Here is a 15299-nt window from a genome sequence, read left to right as displayed (position 1 = left end):
TCCTTCCATTTTTAGTATCACTTATTTTTTACAACAAGCAATTCCTTGTCTGGTCTCTTCCTTTATTTGCAAAATCAAAGAAAATCTTTTATTATAAAAAGTAAATTTAAATCTATCTTTTATATTTTAATGTCTATGATTATATCAAATCATTCTAGTTTTTAAAGTCCTTAAGCATAATTTTTAAATTTACACATAGTAGACTCTTTAAAAATACAAGTCCAACTCTAAATTGCCAAATTATTATCACCACAAAGTGAAAATTTAATCTTTTGGTATCTAAACCAAAACAGTCAAAAAAAATCCTACTATTTTAATTAGATACAAAGGCTAAGTTTTTTCTAGATTATTTCACTAATTAGTTATTCAATAATGCTATTCAATACCAATAATGCTATATATATATGCTATATATATATTACTCTATTTCTTTACAACAGCAATGTAGGACAGGCTCAAAGCCTCAAGATTGTCTCTAGAAGAATAAAAAATATTAGTACATTAAAACACAAAAGGATGTTTCAGGATCTGGTGCAAGGGTCATCTGTATTCTCATTTCTACTCTATGTTGTACTATTTCTTCCTGGGGCTATAATAATTTCCTTTAAGAAAGCGTCTCCATGGAGAATACAATTTCTATTTGTAAATTACATACTCTCTATTTACTCACCCACTTCCTTACCCACCGTCTTCAGGTTGGAGAGCAGAATCCATGGAAGAACCCATGGTCTATTGGTTCTCAGTGAGGAGAGAGGGAGGCCGCTCTCCAGCGCATACCCTCCTGAATGAGAGCCCTGTTAAGGCCCGAAGGCAATGCCTTGAGCATTAAGCCAAGAGTACAGATCCTTCAACGAGCAGATCAAGCTGCCACATGAAAACCTACACTTCTGCCACTTCTTAAAAAGCTGGTGTAGGTTCTTGGGCACGAGTCTTACCATCCCCACTGTGAGATGGCTTCGCCAAGCTACCCTGCCAGCAGTCAGTTAAGCTGCCAGCAGTTGGAAAAGAAATGGGGTGGAGAGAGCGTTTTCTTCTATCCTAGCCTGACTAGGATATCACTAATATCTTTCTGGAAGCAAACTGGAGGATTAGATACCTTTGCTAAATTTTTTAATCCGGAAATTAAAGCAAAATACCCTTCAGCAAGATATTCAGAGACCATCAGAAAGCTGTTTCTGAGTTAGGAACTGTTGTGGGCTGAACTGTATCCCTCCAAAATTCATCTGTTGAAGTCCTAACCCCTAGTGCCTCAGAATGAGACTGCATTCCATTAGCCCACACTCAGCCACAGTTGGCGATAGAATCTTTAAACAGGTAATTACATTAAAATGAGGGCTTTAGAGTGAACCTTAATCCAACATGACTGCATGCTTATAAAAAGAGGAAATTAGAGCACACACACACACACACACACACACATGCACACACACACACACACACAGAGGAATGACCATGTGAAGATGCGGGGAAAGACAGCCATCTACAAGCCAAGTAGAGAGACTCTCAGAAGAAACCAAACCTGCTGACACCACTGTCTTGGACTTCCAGTCTCCAGAACTGTGAGAAAATAAATTTCTGTTGTTTAAGCCACCCAGTTGGTGGTACTTTGTTGTAGCAACCCTAGGAAACCGATACAGGAGCCAATAGCTTACAAAGGCAGTAATGTCAGCCATGACCTTAGAACTGAGGTCTAGAGCAGCTTTCCTCCTTGGCATATCACTGCACATAGGCATGTGCAACCACGCACTTGATGGTCTGGACAGACCATCCCAGGATCAGTTCCAGCAGTGAACATAGGTAAGCACCAAACTGGAGGAATTATTTCTCCTCCTCAATATAAAATATCTCCATTTTTGCTGAAGGACTAATACTTGGTACCTAAACACCTTATTTGAGTTCCTAATCCACAACTCTGAATCCCAGACCTGCTGCCTGCATTATCCCCATTAGCCTTCCAAAGCTGGCATCCAGGTCTCCACATCCAGCAATTCCTTGTCTGGTCTCTTCCTTTATTTGCCATGCACTCCATCACTAACTCCATCTGAGGGCTGGCTCTCGGTTTGGAAGAACCGCTATGTATTTTCTGTTCCCCATTCAGTTCCGTGAACTTGAACGGGACGATGTTGAAGGCCATGTAAGTTCTAGCATTCAATTATCCAATAATTTATTGAATTTCATTTGGAAATTTGTCCACCACTAATTTTTACATAATTTTAAGCTAGTCTCAGAGAAAGGAAGACCCTTTGCATCCAGAAAATAATCGCAAAGCTGCTCTTTTGCAAGCAATGTAGATGATCATAGAGGCATTTGAAGTCACTAAGAAATGAAGCAAGCAATGAACAAGTTTATTTAGACTTCTCAGTTTAAAATCAACTCCTTGTTGTTTTTATTATCAATGGAAAACTTGTTTTCAAAATACTGTGAAGGTAATAATGTAAATTGTTGTTTGTTAAACGGTTTTTTCTCTGTTGAAAAGCTTATATCTATTATTTTTCCTTATTGTTTGTTGGTACCTTAGTTGTCTGGGAGAATTTCATTCCTATAAATAAAAATGGATTGTTTTATAATATGCCTTTATGCCATATTAAAAAACTGAGGTAACCATAGACACTTCCATGTTTTATTCAATGTTCAAGCCTCATTAGAAGGAAAAGTTGTAGGAAAGGAATAAGTTCCTCTTAAAACTTCACATAACTTTCTTTTAGGTCTGTTACAAATAGTAATGGACCTATTTAAAACAGGAAGCTGAGGATGATGGCAGGGCTTTATCAAGAATGGTACATGAGCAAAAATAATGTAAAGAAATTCTTAAATAGCCAAAGCCACCTTAAACAACTCTTGTGATCTGGAGGGAAGGGAAGCTTTTCTGGGAGGAAATTGAGGAAGGATTTTTTTTTAATTCCAAAAGGCTTTCCCAGGTATTGGAAAAAGAAAACAAAAAATACCGTCTGTCTAGTTTGCCGTGTTATTTACAGAATATACTTTAGATATTTAATTTAGTTTTTAAAAGAAATCTCTCCATATACAAATTGCTCACCAATGTCTGCTCAAGAGTAAGTTAATTATAATGTCAGACTTAAGAACTTGACTTTTAAAATCAAGTAAAACATGACACCTTAGGAAATAGAATTTATATTTTTATCTTAAAACAAGCTCAGTTTAGAGGTGCCTGTTTACAAACTTTCTTCATTTAATTGGTTTTCTTAATATGAAATAGTATTTCCAGAACTAATTAAAATTTTGTTCTAATGAATATTCAAGACCAAAATATGTTATCTTTGCAGTACAGTATACAGATTTTTAAGTCATCCATAAAGGTAATTATATTTTTTACATTCTTAAAAAGTCATATATTGTTATTGATGCCAAATGAGTTGTTTGTTTCCTCTTAGGCCATGATTGAGGAAGCCATCACCAGAGCTGACTCTTTCTTGGTTATGTACACACCATTTGCGACAAAAATAAGAGCTGATAAAATAGAAAAAGTAAAAGATGCTTTCGCAAAAACTCATCGTGCATATGCAGAGTATATCTACACAGGTAAGATTCAATATCTTCAAGTTATCAGCTGATATTTTGTTTCCAATAAAACAAATACAGGGTTCTTTCTGGTTTATTAGTTTATTGTTTCTGTTTTAGGAGTACGCTGTTTTCATCTGATGACTTGAAATGGAAAGAAATTTTTAAGGTTTTAAATAAGGATAGCCTTATAGTTCTAGCACAATATTTCTTGTACTTTTGTATTCCTATATTTTAAGAAGTAGGGATAAAACCTAGAAAATCTAGCATTTTAAAAAATGGAGGAATGACCTGTGGTAAAATGCTATCTTTCCCCTTATCCTTTATCAGTAAAGGATAATCAGATGATTATAGTATTTTCCTGCTGATGAATTTTTTTTCCAGTCCCTACTATTTCTACTTTTTCCCCCCATCTATCTCACACCTCAAACCTTCTTCTTTCCTTATGCTCTTGAATCACTGGTATCCAAATGAGATCTGGATAGCTAAGAATCCCATAGAGGACACAACAACTGGTATTATGCTTTTTCCCCTTTTTCGTCTTTGGAAATCACTTGTTCTCGTTCATTCATGCAAAAAATATTTTGTACTATCTACTGTGCATCAAGTGTTATTTTGGTTTAAGAGGAGGATTTTTTTTTGGCATTAAATTAGGAGCTACTCCTAATTTAATTACTTCCGTGTTAAGAAAATCTCTAAATGCATACACCTGATATCACATCCTTCTATTCAGGCCCCTTCACCCCTTCTCTCAGAGTTTTGGGGCTGAGTCACTGAATTGTAATGTTAATAATGTACTCCATTATTGATCACTTTTAAGGTGTCAGACACTCTACATTCATTATCTCTTGAAATTCCCATAATCCATGAGGTAAGGTGCTTCCCATTTAGGAACAAGAAAACAATAACCAGAGAAGACACATAGCTTTTCCAAAGATGCACAGCAAATTAGACAGGCCTTGGATTTGAACCTGTGAACATGCCATCAAGCTACACTATTTCCATGTGACAAAAACATTAAATGTAGGTCCTATGGATTTCGTACTTTTCTCCACATTCCCTCATGGTCTTCAAGGGAAAGATATCAAATAAACCCCACTAGTGATAAGAGAATAGTAAATCCCTAAGGAACAATGGTAATTTGAGGGCAGAGAAGGGGAAGAGGAGAAAGCACAATACAGGCCATAATAACCATTTGTGCTGATTTACTTAGTTTGAGCATTTCGTAAGAAAGCAAGTTAAAAAAAAAAAGTCTTTGAACTCATATTTTTTGTTAATTGTTACAAATTATTCATTATTCTTATGGATATTTAAAGGATTTTTTGGAGGGTGTATGCTAGCAGCACATAAAAGTCATATCTATCTAGCATTACGGAAAAATGAGTTCGATTCAGCTATTTCCATTTCCACTCCCAGATCCATTGGTAACGAAGAGAGATTCATTGAGGAGATCACCAGTTTGCCAATTTCTCTTCTGGTAGAATAAGTTTAGTTATATTTACCCCATTTCACAGAGCAGTCATGAAGATTAATTAATAGTTCGGAAGCACCACTGCCAAGAGTTTAAAAACAATAATAACATTAATGAGGCAGACTCATGTCTCATGTAATTCCATCAAACCTGTTATCAAGATGAATTATGATCTGTTGGCAAGACGATTCATACTAAAGAATCTTACACTTTGGGAGAGAAGATAATTATAAGTTACTAATGATTGTTTCTATTATTTTATAATTACAAACTGCTAGAGTATGCTAGTGCTATAGAGAATCTTGATAGAAAAGACAGCTTCTGGAGGAGGAACGTGAGGTAGAGAAAGGAGTCTAGAATTTAAATTTTGTTGGGACTGATAAAGTTCTCTGCTTGGTGGAAACTGTGTTTTGGGTTAACAATGCTACTGCATTGGTGACATTATTTACCTCTGTTGCAAATGATTAAAGGGTTTCCCCAAAGCCATTGCTGGAATAATGGTGAAAGAACTGTTACTAACTGTATGTTCACAGTCTTGGAGGTATAACTCTTTTTCCCCCATGCAATTCCAAGGTGGCTGAGGGCACTCAGCATGGGAAGAGGAAAGGTCAAGTGTTATTTTTAGCTCTGGAAACCTCTCCCAGAAGATGCAGAGAGGTGATTAGAGCTGCATCAGCAGCCAAAGGTAATAGCTAAGAAGTAAGTAACATAAAGACAGATAGGGCCTAGAAGAGTAGACACTTTGTTTTCTTGGTAGTTTCCAAAAACCAGAATCCTCTGATATCTTTTGGCTGTGTCTCCACCCAAATCTCATCTTGACTTGTAATAACCCCTAAGTGTCAAGGGCACAGCCAGGTGGAGATAATTGAATCATGGGGGTGGTTCCCCCATACTGCTCTCATGGTAGTAAATAAGTTTCACATGATCTGATGGTTTTATAAACGGGAGTTCCCCTGCGCAAGTTCTCCTGCCTGCTGCCATGTAAGACGTGACTTTCTTCCTCCTTTGCCTTCCACCATGATTGTGAAGCCTCCCCAGCCATGTGGAACTGTGAGTCAATTAAACCTCTTTCCTTTATAAATTATCCAGTCTTGTGTTTGTCTTTATTAGTGGCATGAGAACAAACTAATGCATCCTCCTATTATCAGCCTTGTAGATAGAAATTAAGAAGCTTCTATCCTGATGAAAATTTATTCAGCTATTTATCGTATCATATATTCATGCAACCAGTATGACTAGACAGTCACACAGCAGATGTGTGCAAACATAAGAGTCTATACGTTTTACCTATCTATTTTCTTCTTTGCTCTGCCCAGAGCCAAAATATATTCTGTCTCATCCCAGGGCACTCAGTATAATCCAGTCATTTCTAAAATTAATCTATCTTTAGAACCTATCTAACCGCATTCACCAGCTTCCTTCTCCTTTTCATGGGTTTTTCTTCTCCCTGTGGTCTGGTTTAGCTTTCATAGAGCTCAAGCATACCCTGTGTCCAAAAGGGTCAGTGAACACATAATGGAGACATCCTCTTCTCAATCTGTAGCAGGCTGGTACAGCTGCTTATCAGACAGCTGGTGCTACCTGAGATCAGCTCTGGTGTCTTGAGCAGGACTTGGATTCATTTATGTGGCCCATTAAGTGACCCAAGGCACCTACATGGGTTCTCCATTCTGTTTATTGGTGTAGTTGCTTCTTCATATGTACTCCAACCACCTTTACCATACCAGTTGGCCCAAACTAGAGCCACTCTCTGAGATTTCCTCTTCCTGCTGGACTGCTGGCTTGTGAACCCAGCCACTTTCTGAGTCTTACTCAATAAATCCCCTCCATTCCACAGAAGACTGGAAGTTGTCGTAGCCCTCTCTTCAACTGGTTATGTTACTCTGCCATTTTTCCCTTGCTGCATTCTCCAGCAAGCCAGGATCCTTAGGACAAGAAGAAGATCTACAATGGAGATTGAGGTGGGAGGGGGGTTGTTCATCTATTCATTTATTCAGCGAACATTTATTTACACAGTACTCTAGGTGGTACTGAGAATACACCTGCTCCTAAGAAAGGATCCGACTTTAGTAACTTATACTTCAGCATGAATATTTGACCATATTTTTCCCTTTTCCATATTTTTCCTAGAGAATATTTTCAACTAAAACCAAAGCTCTAATTGTGGAATGGAAGGCTGACTCTAATTAAAAGAATTATGTAGGATAAACAGAGAAGTTTGGGAATAGAGGTTGTTGCCACTTAATATGGCAAAAACTGGCTAGTTGTTTACCAAACTGTTTTTTTTTTTTTTTTTTTTTTTTTTGAGATGGAGCCTCACTCTGTCACCAGGCTGGAGTGCAGTGGCGCGATCTCAGCTCACTGCAACCTCCACCTCCCGGGTTCAAGCGATTCTCCTGCCTCAGCCTCCCAAGTAGCTGGGACTACAGGCGCACGCCACCATGCCCAGCTAATTTTTGCATTTTTAGTAGAGACGGGGTTTCACCATGTTGGCCAGGATGGTCTCAATCTCTTGACCTCATGATCCACCTGCCTTGGCCTCCCAAAGTGCTGGGATTACAGGCGTGAGCCACTGCACCCAGCCCAAACTCTTTTCTTTTTACCTCAGTCATACATCTAGAATCCATTTCCAGCCTCCCTTCCAATTAGATGAAGATTTCTGACTGAGTAATGGTCAAGGAAAAACGGACAGATATGATATATGTCACTTCCAGGCCTGGCCCATAAAACCCTCCTATGTAAAATTCTCTTTCCCCATCCACTGGCTGAGTGGGGAGATGCATGGAAAGGGGCTGCAAAACAAAAGAAGCTAGATTCCTGAATGTCCGTGTAGATGGTCACCCTCCGAATACTCTGAATACCCACACGAACAAAAAACAGTTATCTCTCTTTAGACCACTGAGATTGGGAGCTTCTTTGTTAAATCTGGTAACTTTAACCCCCCCTACATCATAACGAGTAGGCAGCTTCCTACTCTATCTACAGTGTATACAAGTTCTTGCTAACTCAATCAAATAAACACTCATCCACATGCAGCCTACTCCATCCTCAAAAACACTCAGCATTTGTACATACGTCTATTCCTCTACCTCACACTCCCCCCTCCACAGACAGCTACAGATGATGTTCTCATAAATATGTGTTTGTAGCCGCCCACAGAAAGATAATATCTTCAGAGAGATACTGATGCTCCCAATGATAAAATACAATTATGAAGCTTTCACTGCAGCAAGAGAAATGGAGGCTGTACGTAAGAATTTCTAAATTGTAGAAGTCATCTAAATAAATAATCAACAGATGAAGGTCATACAATCTGTACCTTGAAGATTTTGGATGAAGACTCTACCTATCAAAGTTTTGCTGAAGAAGTAATTATTATCATTAAAACTTGGAGACTAGCATATTTAATTCACCCAGTGGAGGCTGGCAAGCAAACCTCCAACTCAGAAACTCTGCCCAATTTTAGGTCACCTTCATCAAGCATAGATAGTGTTGAGTTTATTGCTCCCTGGTCACGTGACACTGCCATGAGCCCAGCACAAGCTGGCAGAGGTGCTGGTGATGGGCAGGGAGAGTATTCACAATGGAGCTCCTCCAGGCAGTATTTTCTCTCCAGCCAGCCCCCAATTCATAGTCACCCTTCTCAGGGATCTCCACAGGAAAAACAGACACAAGCGGGAAAAGTATAAAATTCATTCTGAAATGTATTTAGGTTTAAATTTAAAAAAATATATCGAATAAGCCAATGGCATTATATATTAACTTTGCAGTGATTTATCATGAGAAGACCCATTCACCTTCAGTGGCAGGTATAGAATTATATTACCCTTATAATTTCCATGAGACTGATGAGGGGGAGTTAAAATTCAAATCTGCCTTGTAGAATAACCAGGTTTATACATGCTCAGGAACTTACTGTGCATCCTTTTCTGTTTCAGGAATATAATAAAACCCACCAAAATCCTAAAGTCATATTATAATAGAGCTGTATTGTATTATATTTCGTGGAGAAAAAAATTGCTGATTTTTTTTTTAGCAGTATAGCTATCCATTTTTATTATTTAAGAAAAAAACCTAGCTTGATTCATACAGAGTAGTCAGGGTATATAAAACAAATAATAATTTACCAGCCCCAGAATTTTTATGTTTTCATTTATAAAGATTTGGCTTGAGATTTTTATTCATATATTCCAATGAAACAATGCAATTCTGCATAGTTCTTATTCTTGCATGGTTGTATTTTAATAATAATAAAGTAATACAATCAGCATATCCTGTCTCTTCTTGATGAAAATATCAAGATTTATTTGCTAAATAAATAAATATTCAGTAATGGATCTGTGGTTAGTAATATTTAATAGAAAAGTTTTCTGGATCAGATATCAATTACTTTAACACTTAGGTGGATAGAGTCATATTTTGTCTTTCCAATGCAATTTAAATCCCAAGAGTAAATATGTATGCTTGGATAAATAATATATTGTTTTAAAATAGACCTTTAAAAATTACTTTTCATTGAAATTTATAACCTTGTTCTTGTTCAGTCATCCTTTACCAGTAAGAATAATACGTTCTTATGTTCTCTAAAACATGAAGTTAACATTTCTCATTTTATTCTTTCTTCTTTAAATTATTGTAATTTTATCATGATCAAGAGTTTTCAAAATCAGACTATTTTCCCCTCTGTAACTAGTTTTCTCAAATAGAAAAAGTTATAGAATTAAACAGTCTTCATCCCCAATATTTATGAAAGCGTTAAAGCCAGGTTGGTTATAAGACAATAAATCATCTAATACTTGCACCACAGAATTCTTAGAATCAGAAAATCATTCCAAGGTAAAGAAATCCCTCACATATGGGGCTAAATTCTCTGTTCTTAAATATTAAAATGTTGATCTTCCCAGTGGGAAGTATGGTGCTCTGGCATTGCTCCATCTAATGGAGTTCACCTCCATTTAACCACCTCTCAACCAGCAGTTCACTTGTCCTTTGCAGTAGCAGGTGACAGCGCTGTTTGCCTCTGGTCTCCATCATCCATTGCACCTGAAACCCCTGAAACTACAATGCCTTCTGCTTAGCATATTGTCTTAGGGGATCTGACTGAAGAAGGCAGACAGGTTGCATTTAAATAAACAGCAGTCAATAATCCAAAAATAAGTGGAAGTAATATAAATTTTTCCTGCAGTCTCTCAAGAAAGCCCATGAGTTGAGGTAGGTTAGGGCAGTTGTAATGGGGTATGTGGTAGAAATTGAACAGGTATTTTAGATATTGTATCCATAATGCTCAGCAAAACCTTGTAAAATGCACATGTACATAAACACAAACATTCACATGGCAGCTTCCCTCAATCTCCTTTCCTACTCAAAATTCTCCAGATACGTCCTCTACATTTATTCCCTCATGAATTGATGAGTCTCTTCCACTGTCATTCTTGATGGTCTTACCAGTTTCTCAGGTTCTTACCCATTCCCATTATCTCAGTTGACATAAGAAAGCCCCATGGCCATTTCCGAACAAGCAGAACTCATTTTAACAGGCAAGGGAGTTCTCAATATGAGTGAGGTAAGTGCTCAACCATTAACACTTTATTTTTCCTGAATCACTTTACTTATGCTTTCTAATGTAGCCTCTCTGTAACAATATAGTTAATCATTAGGTGCTGCCATCTAATAAATCATGCAGCCAAGCATTAAAATCCCTGAAGACTGAATTCTCAGTAGTATATAACTTGAGATTTTATAAATTGAGAATTTTAAAAAATTTTGAAGTCAATGTTGCACAGAATTACAAATTTTTTTATTTTGTAGAGTTATCTTTTTTCTTTGCATATTCAGCATTCAAATCCTATTTATTTCTCTTCTAATACTTGGCTCACAATTAACCTACACCTTACGAGCATTAGCATTTTCTTGATGATCTTATGGTCTACAAATAATCACTGCATTTTTCAACTAAAGTAGAGCCCCATCCAGCCCATTTATTTATTTATTGCTTTTAGTAGTTTTATTTTTAAAAACATTCTATGGTATCACACACATAAAAAAATCCATTTTAAAATACAGCTTAACTAATTTATTATGGAGTAAACATCAAGTCAAAAAAGAAAACATGACCAGCTCTCCAGATACCCTTTACTGGCCCTTTATTAATTCCAAACAACTCCCTACCCCCTACCAAGGTAACTACTGTCCTAAAGTTTAGAGTAATTACCTTCTTACTTTACGGTATTACTACCTATCTATTCCTAAACTCTAGACTTCTGTTTGCCTGCTTTGAAATGTTATAAACCTGAAATCATAGAGTAGATGCTCTTTTGTATCTGACTTCTTTTGCTCAATAATTTGTTTATGAACTTCTTCCATGTTGCAAAAAGCATTAGTTTATTCATTTTCATTGCTGTATAATATTCTGTCCTATGAATAGACAGGTCTGGTGTTGATGAAATCCCTCAGTTTGGCTAGGCGTGGTGGCTCACCCTTGTAATCCCAACACTTTGGAAGCTGAGGTGGGAGAATCACTTGAACCCAGGAGTTCAAGACCAGCCTAGACAACATAGTGACACCCCCATCACTACAAAAAAAATTAAAAATTAGCTGGACATGATGGTGCACATCTGTAATCCCAGCTACTCGGGTGACTGAGTGGGAGGGTCACTTGAGCCTAGGAGGTCAAGCCTGCAGTGAGCCATGATCACACCACTGAACTCCAGCCTGGGTGACAGAGCAAGAACCTGTCTCGAAAAATAATAAGAAAATTCAAAGAAAAAAAGAGAAAAAGAAATCCCTCAGCTTTTGTTTGTCTGGGAAAGTCTTAATTTCTCCTTCGTGCTTGAAAGATATCTTTACCAGATACACTATTCTAGGGTAAAATACTTTTTCCTTCAGCACTTTAAATATGTCATGCTACTCCAGCCTGGCCTATAAGGTTTCCACTGAGAAGTTGGCTGCCAGACATATCGGAGGTCTTTTGTATATTATTTGTTTCTTTTCTCTTGCTGCTTTTAGAATCCTTTATTTATCCATGGCTTTTGGGAATTTGATTATTAAATGCCTTAAGGTAGTCTTCTTGGGGTTAAATCTGCTTGGTGTTCTATAACCTTGTACTTGAATATTGATATTTTTCTCTAGGTTTGGAAAGTTCTGTTATCATTTTGAAGAACTTCTACCCCAATCTCTCTCTCTCCCTACTTCCTCTTTAAACCCAATAACTCTTATATTTGTACTTTTGAGATTATTTTCTAGATCTTGTAGGCATGCTTCATTCTTTTTTCTTTTTTTAATTTTACTTTAAGTTCTGGGATACATGTGCAGAACATACAGGTTTGTTACATACGTATACATGTGCCATGGTGGCTTGCTGCACCTATCAACCCATCATCTGGGTTTTAAGCCCCACATATATTAGGTATTTGTCCTAACGCTCTCCCTCCCCTTGCCCCTCACTCCCCAACAGGCCCCGGTGAGTGATGTTCCCCTCCCTGTGTCCATGTGTTCTCATTGTTCAACTCCCACTTATGCGTGAGAACATGCAGTGTTTGGTTTTCTGTTCCTGTGTTAGTTTGCTGAGAATGATGGTTTCCAGCTTCATCCATGTCCCTGCAAAGGACATGAACTCATCCTTTTTTATGGCTGTGTAGTATTCCATTTCTAATCAGCACCTCTACCCCTACACCACCATGTTGCTATTGTAAACAATGCAGATGGTTGTTCAGATATTCTGTGAATGCAAGTGAAACGTAACCTAATGTGGAGAGGTGTTTCTGGAAAGGTATGAACAAATCCAGTCAAACCCACATGTACTCAGAGCATACATTACATAAAGGAAATCCAAGGTGGGTTCCCTGGTGCCTTATGTAGATTGTTTGGTGAGGTCATGTTTCCCTGGATGTTCTTGGTGTTTGTAGGTGTTTATCAATGTCTGGGCATAAAGAGTTTATTTGAAGAGTTATTAAAGAACTGTTTATTGTTGCCTTTATAGTCTAGGCTTGTTTGTACCTATCCTTTCTGGGAAAGTTTTCCATTTACAGAGAATTGAGTGTTGTGATCTTAATCTCTGGTCCCTGCAGCCATCTCTGCATTAGGGGGCACCCAAAGTCCTGTAACACTGTGACTCTGGCAGACTCAGAGGTACCACCTTGGTGGTCTTGGGTAAAATCCAGGAGCATTCCCTGGATTACCAGGTAGAGACTCTAATTCTCTCTCTTTCCTTTCCCCTAACAAATGGAGTCTGTCTCTCTATGCTGAGCTGCGGGAGAAGCTTCAGGAGAGGTGATACAAGCACTCCTATGGCCACCACAAATGGGACTGTGCTGGATAAGATGCACAGACAGCAAAGCACTGGGTCCCACCCAAGACCCACCCAGTCACTACCTGGCTGCTGCCTACATTCACTCAAGGCCCGAGGGCTGTTCAGTCCACAGGTGGTGAATCCAGCCAGGCTTGCGTCCTTCCCTTCAGGGCGGTGAGTTCCCTGCTTGCCCAACTCTAGTCCAGAAATGCTGTCCATGAGCCAGGGCCTGGAGAGGGGAACCTTTGGAATCTACTTGGTGCTATGTTCTACGAGGCTGAGTTGGCACTCAAGCCACAAGACAAAGTCCTTCCCATTTTTCTGTCTCATTTTCTCATACAGAAGGAGTCTCCCCCTGGGGCCACTGCTAGCCCAGACTCACGGCTAGTATTGCCTGGCTACAGTCAATGTTCACTCAAGGCCCAAGAGCTCTTCAGCCAGCTTGTGGTGAATGTTCCCAGGGCTGGGTCTCTCCTTTCAGGGCAGGAGGCTTCCCTCTAGCCCAGGGTGGATCCAGAAATGCTATCCAGTAGCCAAGGCCTGAAATTGGGGATCACAGGAGCCTGCTTGACTGAGCTGTTGCCCAAGCTGCAAAACAGAGTCCCCTTTACTCTTCTCTCTCCTTTCCTCAAGGAGAAGGAGTCTCTTCCCATGGCTACCACAGCTGGGAATGTGCTGGGCCACACCTGAAGCCAGTACAGGCCTGGGTTTCACCTAAGGTGCCCGATGAGTACTCCCTGGGTATTTCTGATGTTTATTCAAGGCCAAAGTGCTCTTTAATCAGCAAGTGATGAACCCTGCTAGGACTGGGTTCTTCCCTTCAAGACAGCAGTTTCCCTTGTAGCTCAGCTTGTGTCTAGCAGTGTTGTCTGAGAGAATAGTGCCCTGTCCTGTGGCTTGGCTGGTATCCAAGTTACAAGACAAAGTCTTCTTTACTCGCCCCCCTCTCTTCCTGAAGCAGAAGGAAGGAGTCTCTCCCAGAGCTGTAAGCCATACTACCTGTGGTTGGGGGAGAGGTGACACAAGAACTCCCATAGCCACCCCAGCTGGTGCCTCCCTAGCGTCATGTACCCCAAGTCCACTGATTCCAAATCCAGCATAGCGCCAGAACTTACCCAAGAATTGAGGTCCTTGTAGCCTAGACTACCATGCCCGGCTAAATTTTGTATTTTTAGTAGAGACGGGGTTTCACCATGTTGGCCAGGCTGGTCTCGAACTCCTGACCTCAAGTGATTTGCCCACCACAGCCCAATAGCTTGTGGTTTGGTATCATATTTAAGAAATCCATCCCTGTTCCAGTACATAGATATTCATTCTTTCTTTTTGGTTTGTTTGTTCATTCTACTACTGTTATGGCTGGTATCCCAACACAAGGTTGAATAAAGGAGTGATAGCAGGCATTTACATGTTGTTCCATTTAAAAAGACTTTTAAATTTCCACCACTAAGTATAAAGTTTGCTGTAGATCTTTGATAAGTATTCTTTATCAGGTTTAAAATGTTGTCATTTATTCATATTATGCCAGATGTTTTGACATTGCCGAACCTTTCTATTGCATCCTTTTCCTTATGTTTAACTCCTTTCTGTTCTTACATTATTTCTTTTATGTCCTGTTTTGGAAACTTATAACAGATTGCTTAATTTTCTTCACTGAATTCTAGGGTCAATAATTTTCAACATCTTCCCTCGTTTTTAGTAAAGACTATAAATTTCTCCCCAAGAATGATTTTTGTTGTGCCCTAAAAATTTTGAAAAACATTTTCATCGTATTTCATCTCAGAATATTTTCTAACTTTCATTATGAAATCTTCTTTGAGCCATGACTTACTTAAATAGTTTTAAATATCTGAATGTATAGAAATGTTTAGCTATCTTTGTTATTGATTTTTAACCTAATTGCATCATGTTCAAAAACATAATCTAAATTTTAATAATTCCTGAAATTGTTAAGGTTGGTTTATGCCCTAATATATGGTCAACTGTCATTAATATACCATTTGTGCTCAAGAAGAATGTCATGTT

General features: G+C 38.5%; 1 protein-coding gene across 1 annotated transcript in view; it reads left to right on the top strand.

Annotated features, from left to right (window-relative positions):
* The window catches only part of SPATA16 (spermatogenesis associated 16), a 257030-nt gene that overhangs the window by 188095 nt on the left and 53636 nt on the right, over positions 1–15299 (top strand). The window contains exon 6 of the mRNA XM_032172277.2: positions 3393–3540. Coding sequence (XP_032028168.1) covers positions 3393–3540 — 148 coding nt within the window. The remainder of the gene's footprint in view (positions 1–3392; positions 3541–15299) is intronic.

The sequence above is a fragment of the Hylobates moloch genome, unplaced genomic scaffold, assembly GCF_009828535.3.
Source record: "Hylobates moloch isolate HMO894 unplaced genomic scaffold, HMol_V3 SCAFFOLD_13, whole genome shotgun sequence".
In the NCBI taxonomy this organism is placed as follows: Eukaryota; Metazoa; Chordata; class Mammalia; order Primates; family Hylobatidae; genus Hylobates; species Hylobates moloch.
Note: the sequence above shows the minus strand (reverse complement) of the source record. Positions and strands in the feature narration are given on the sequence as shown.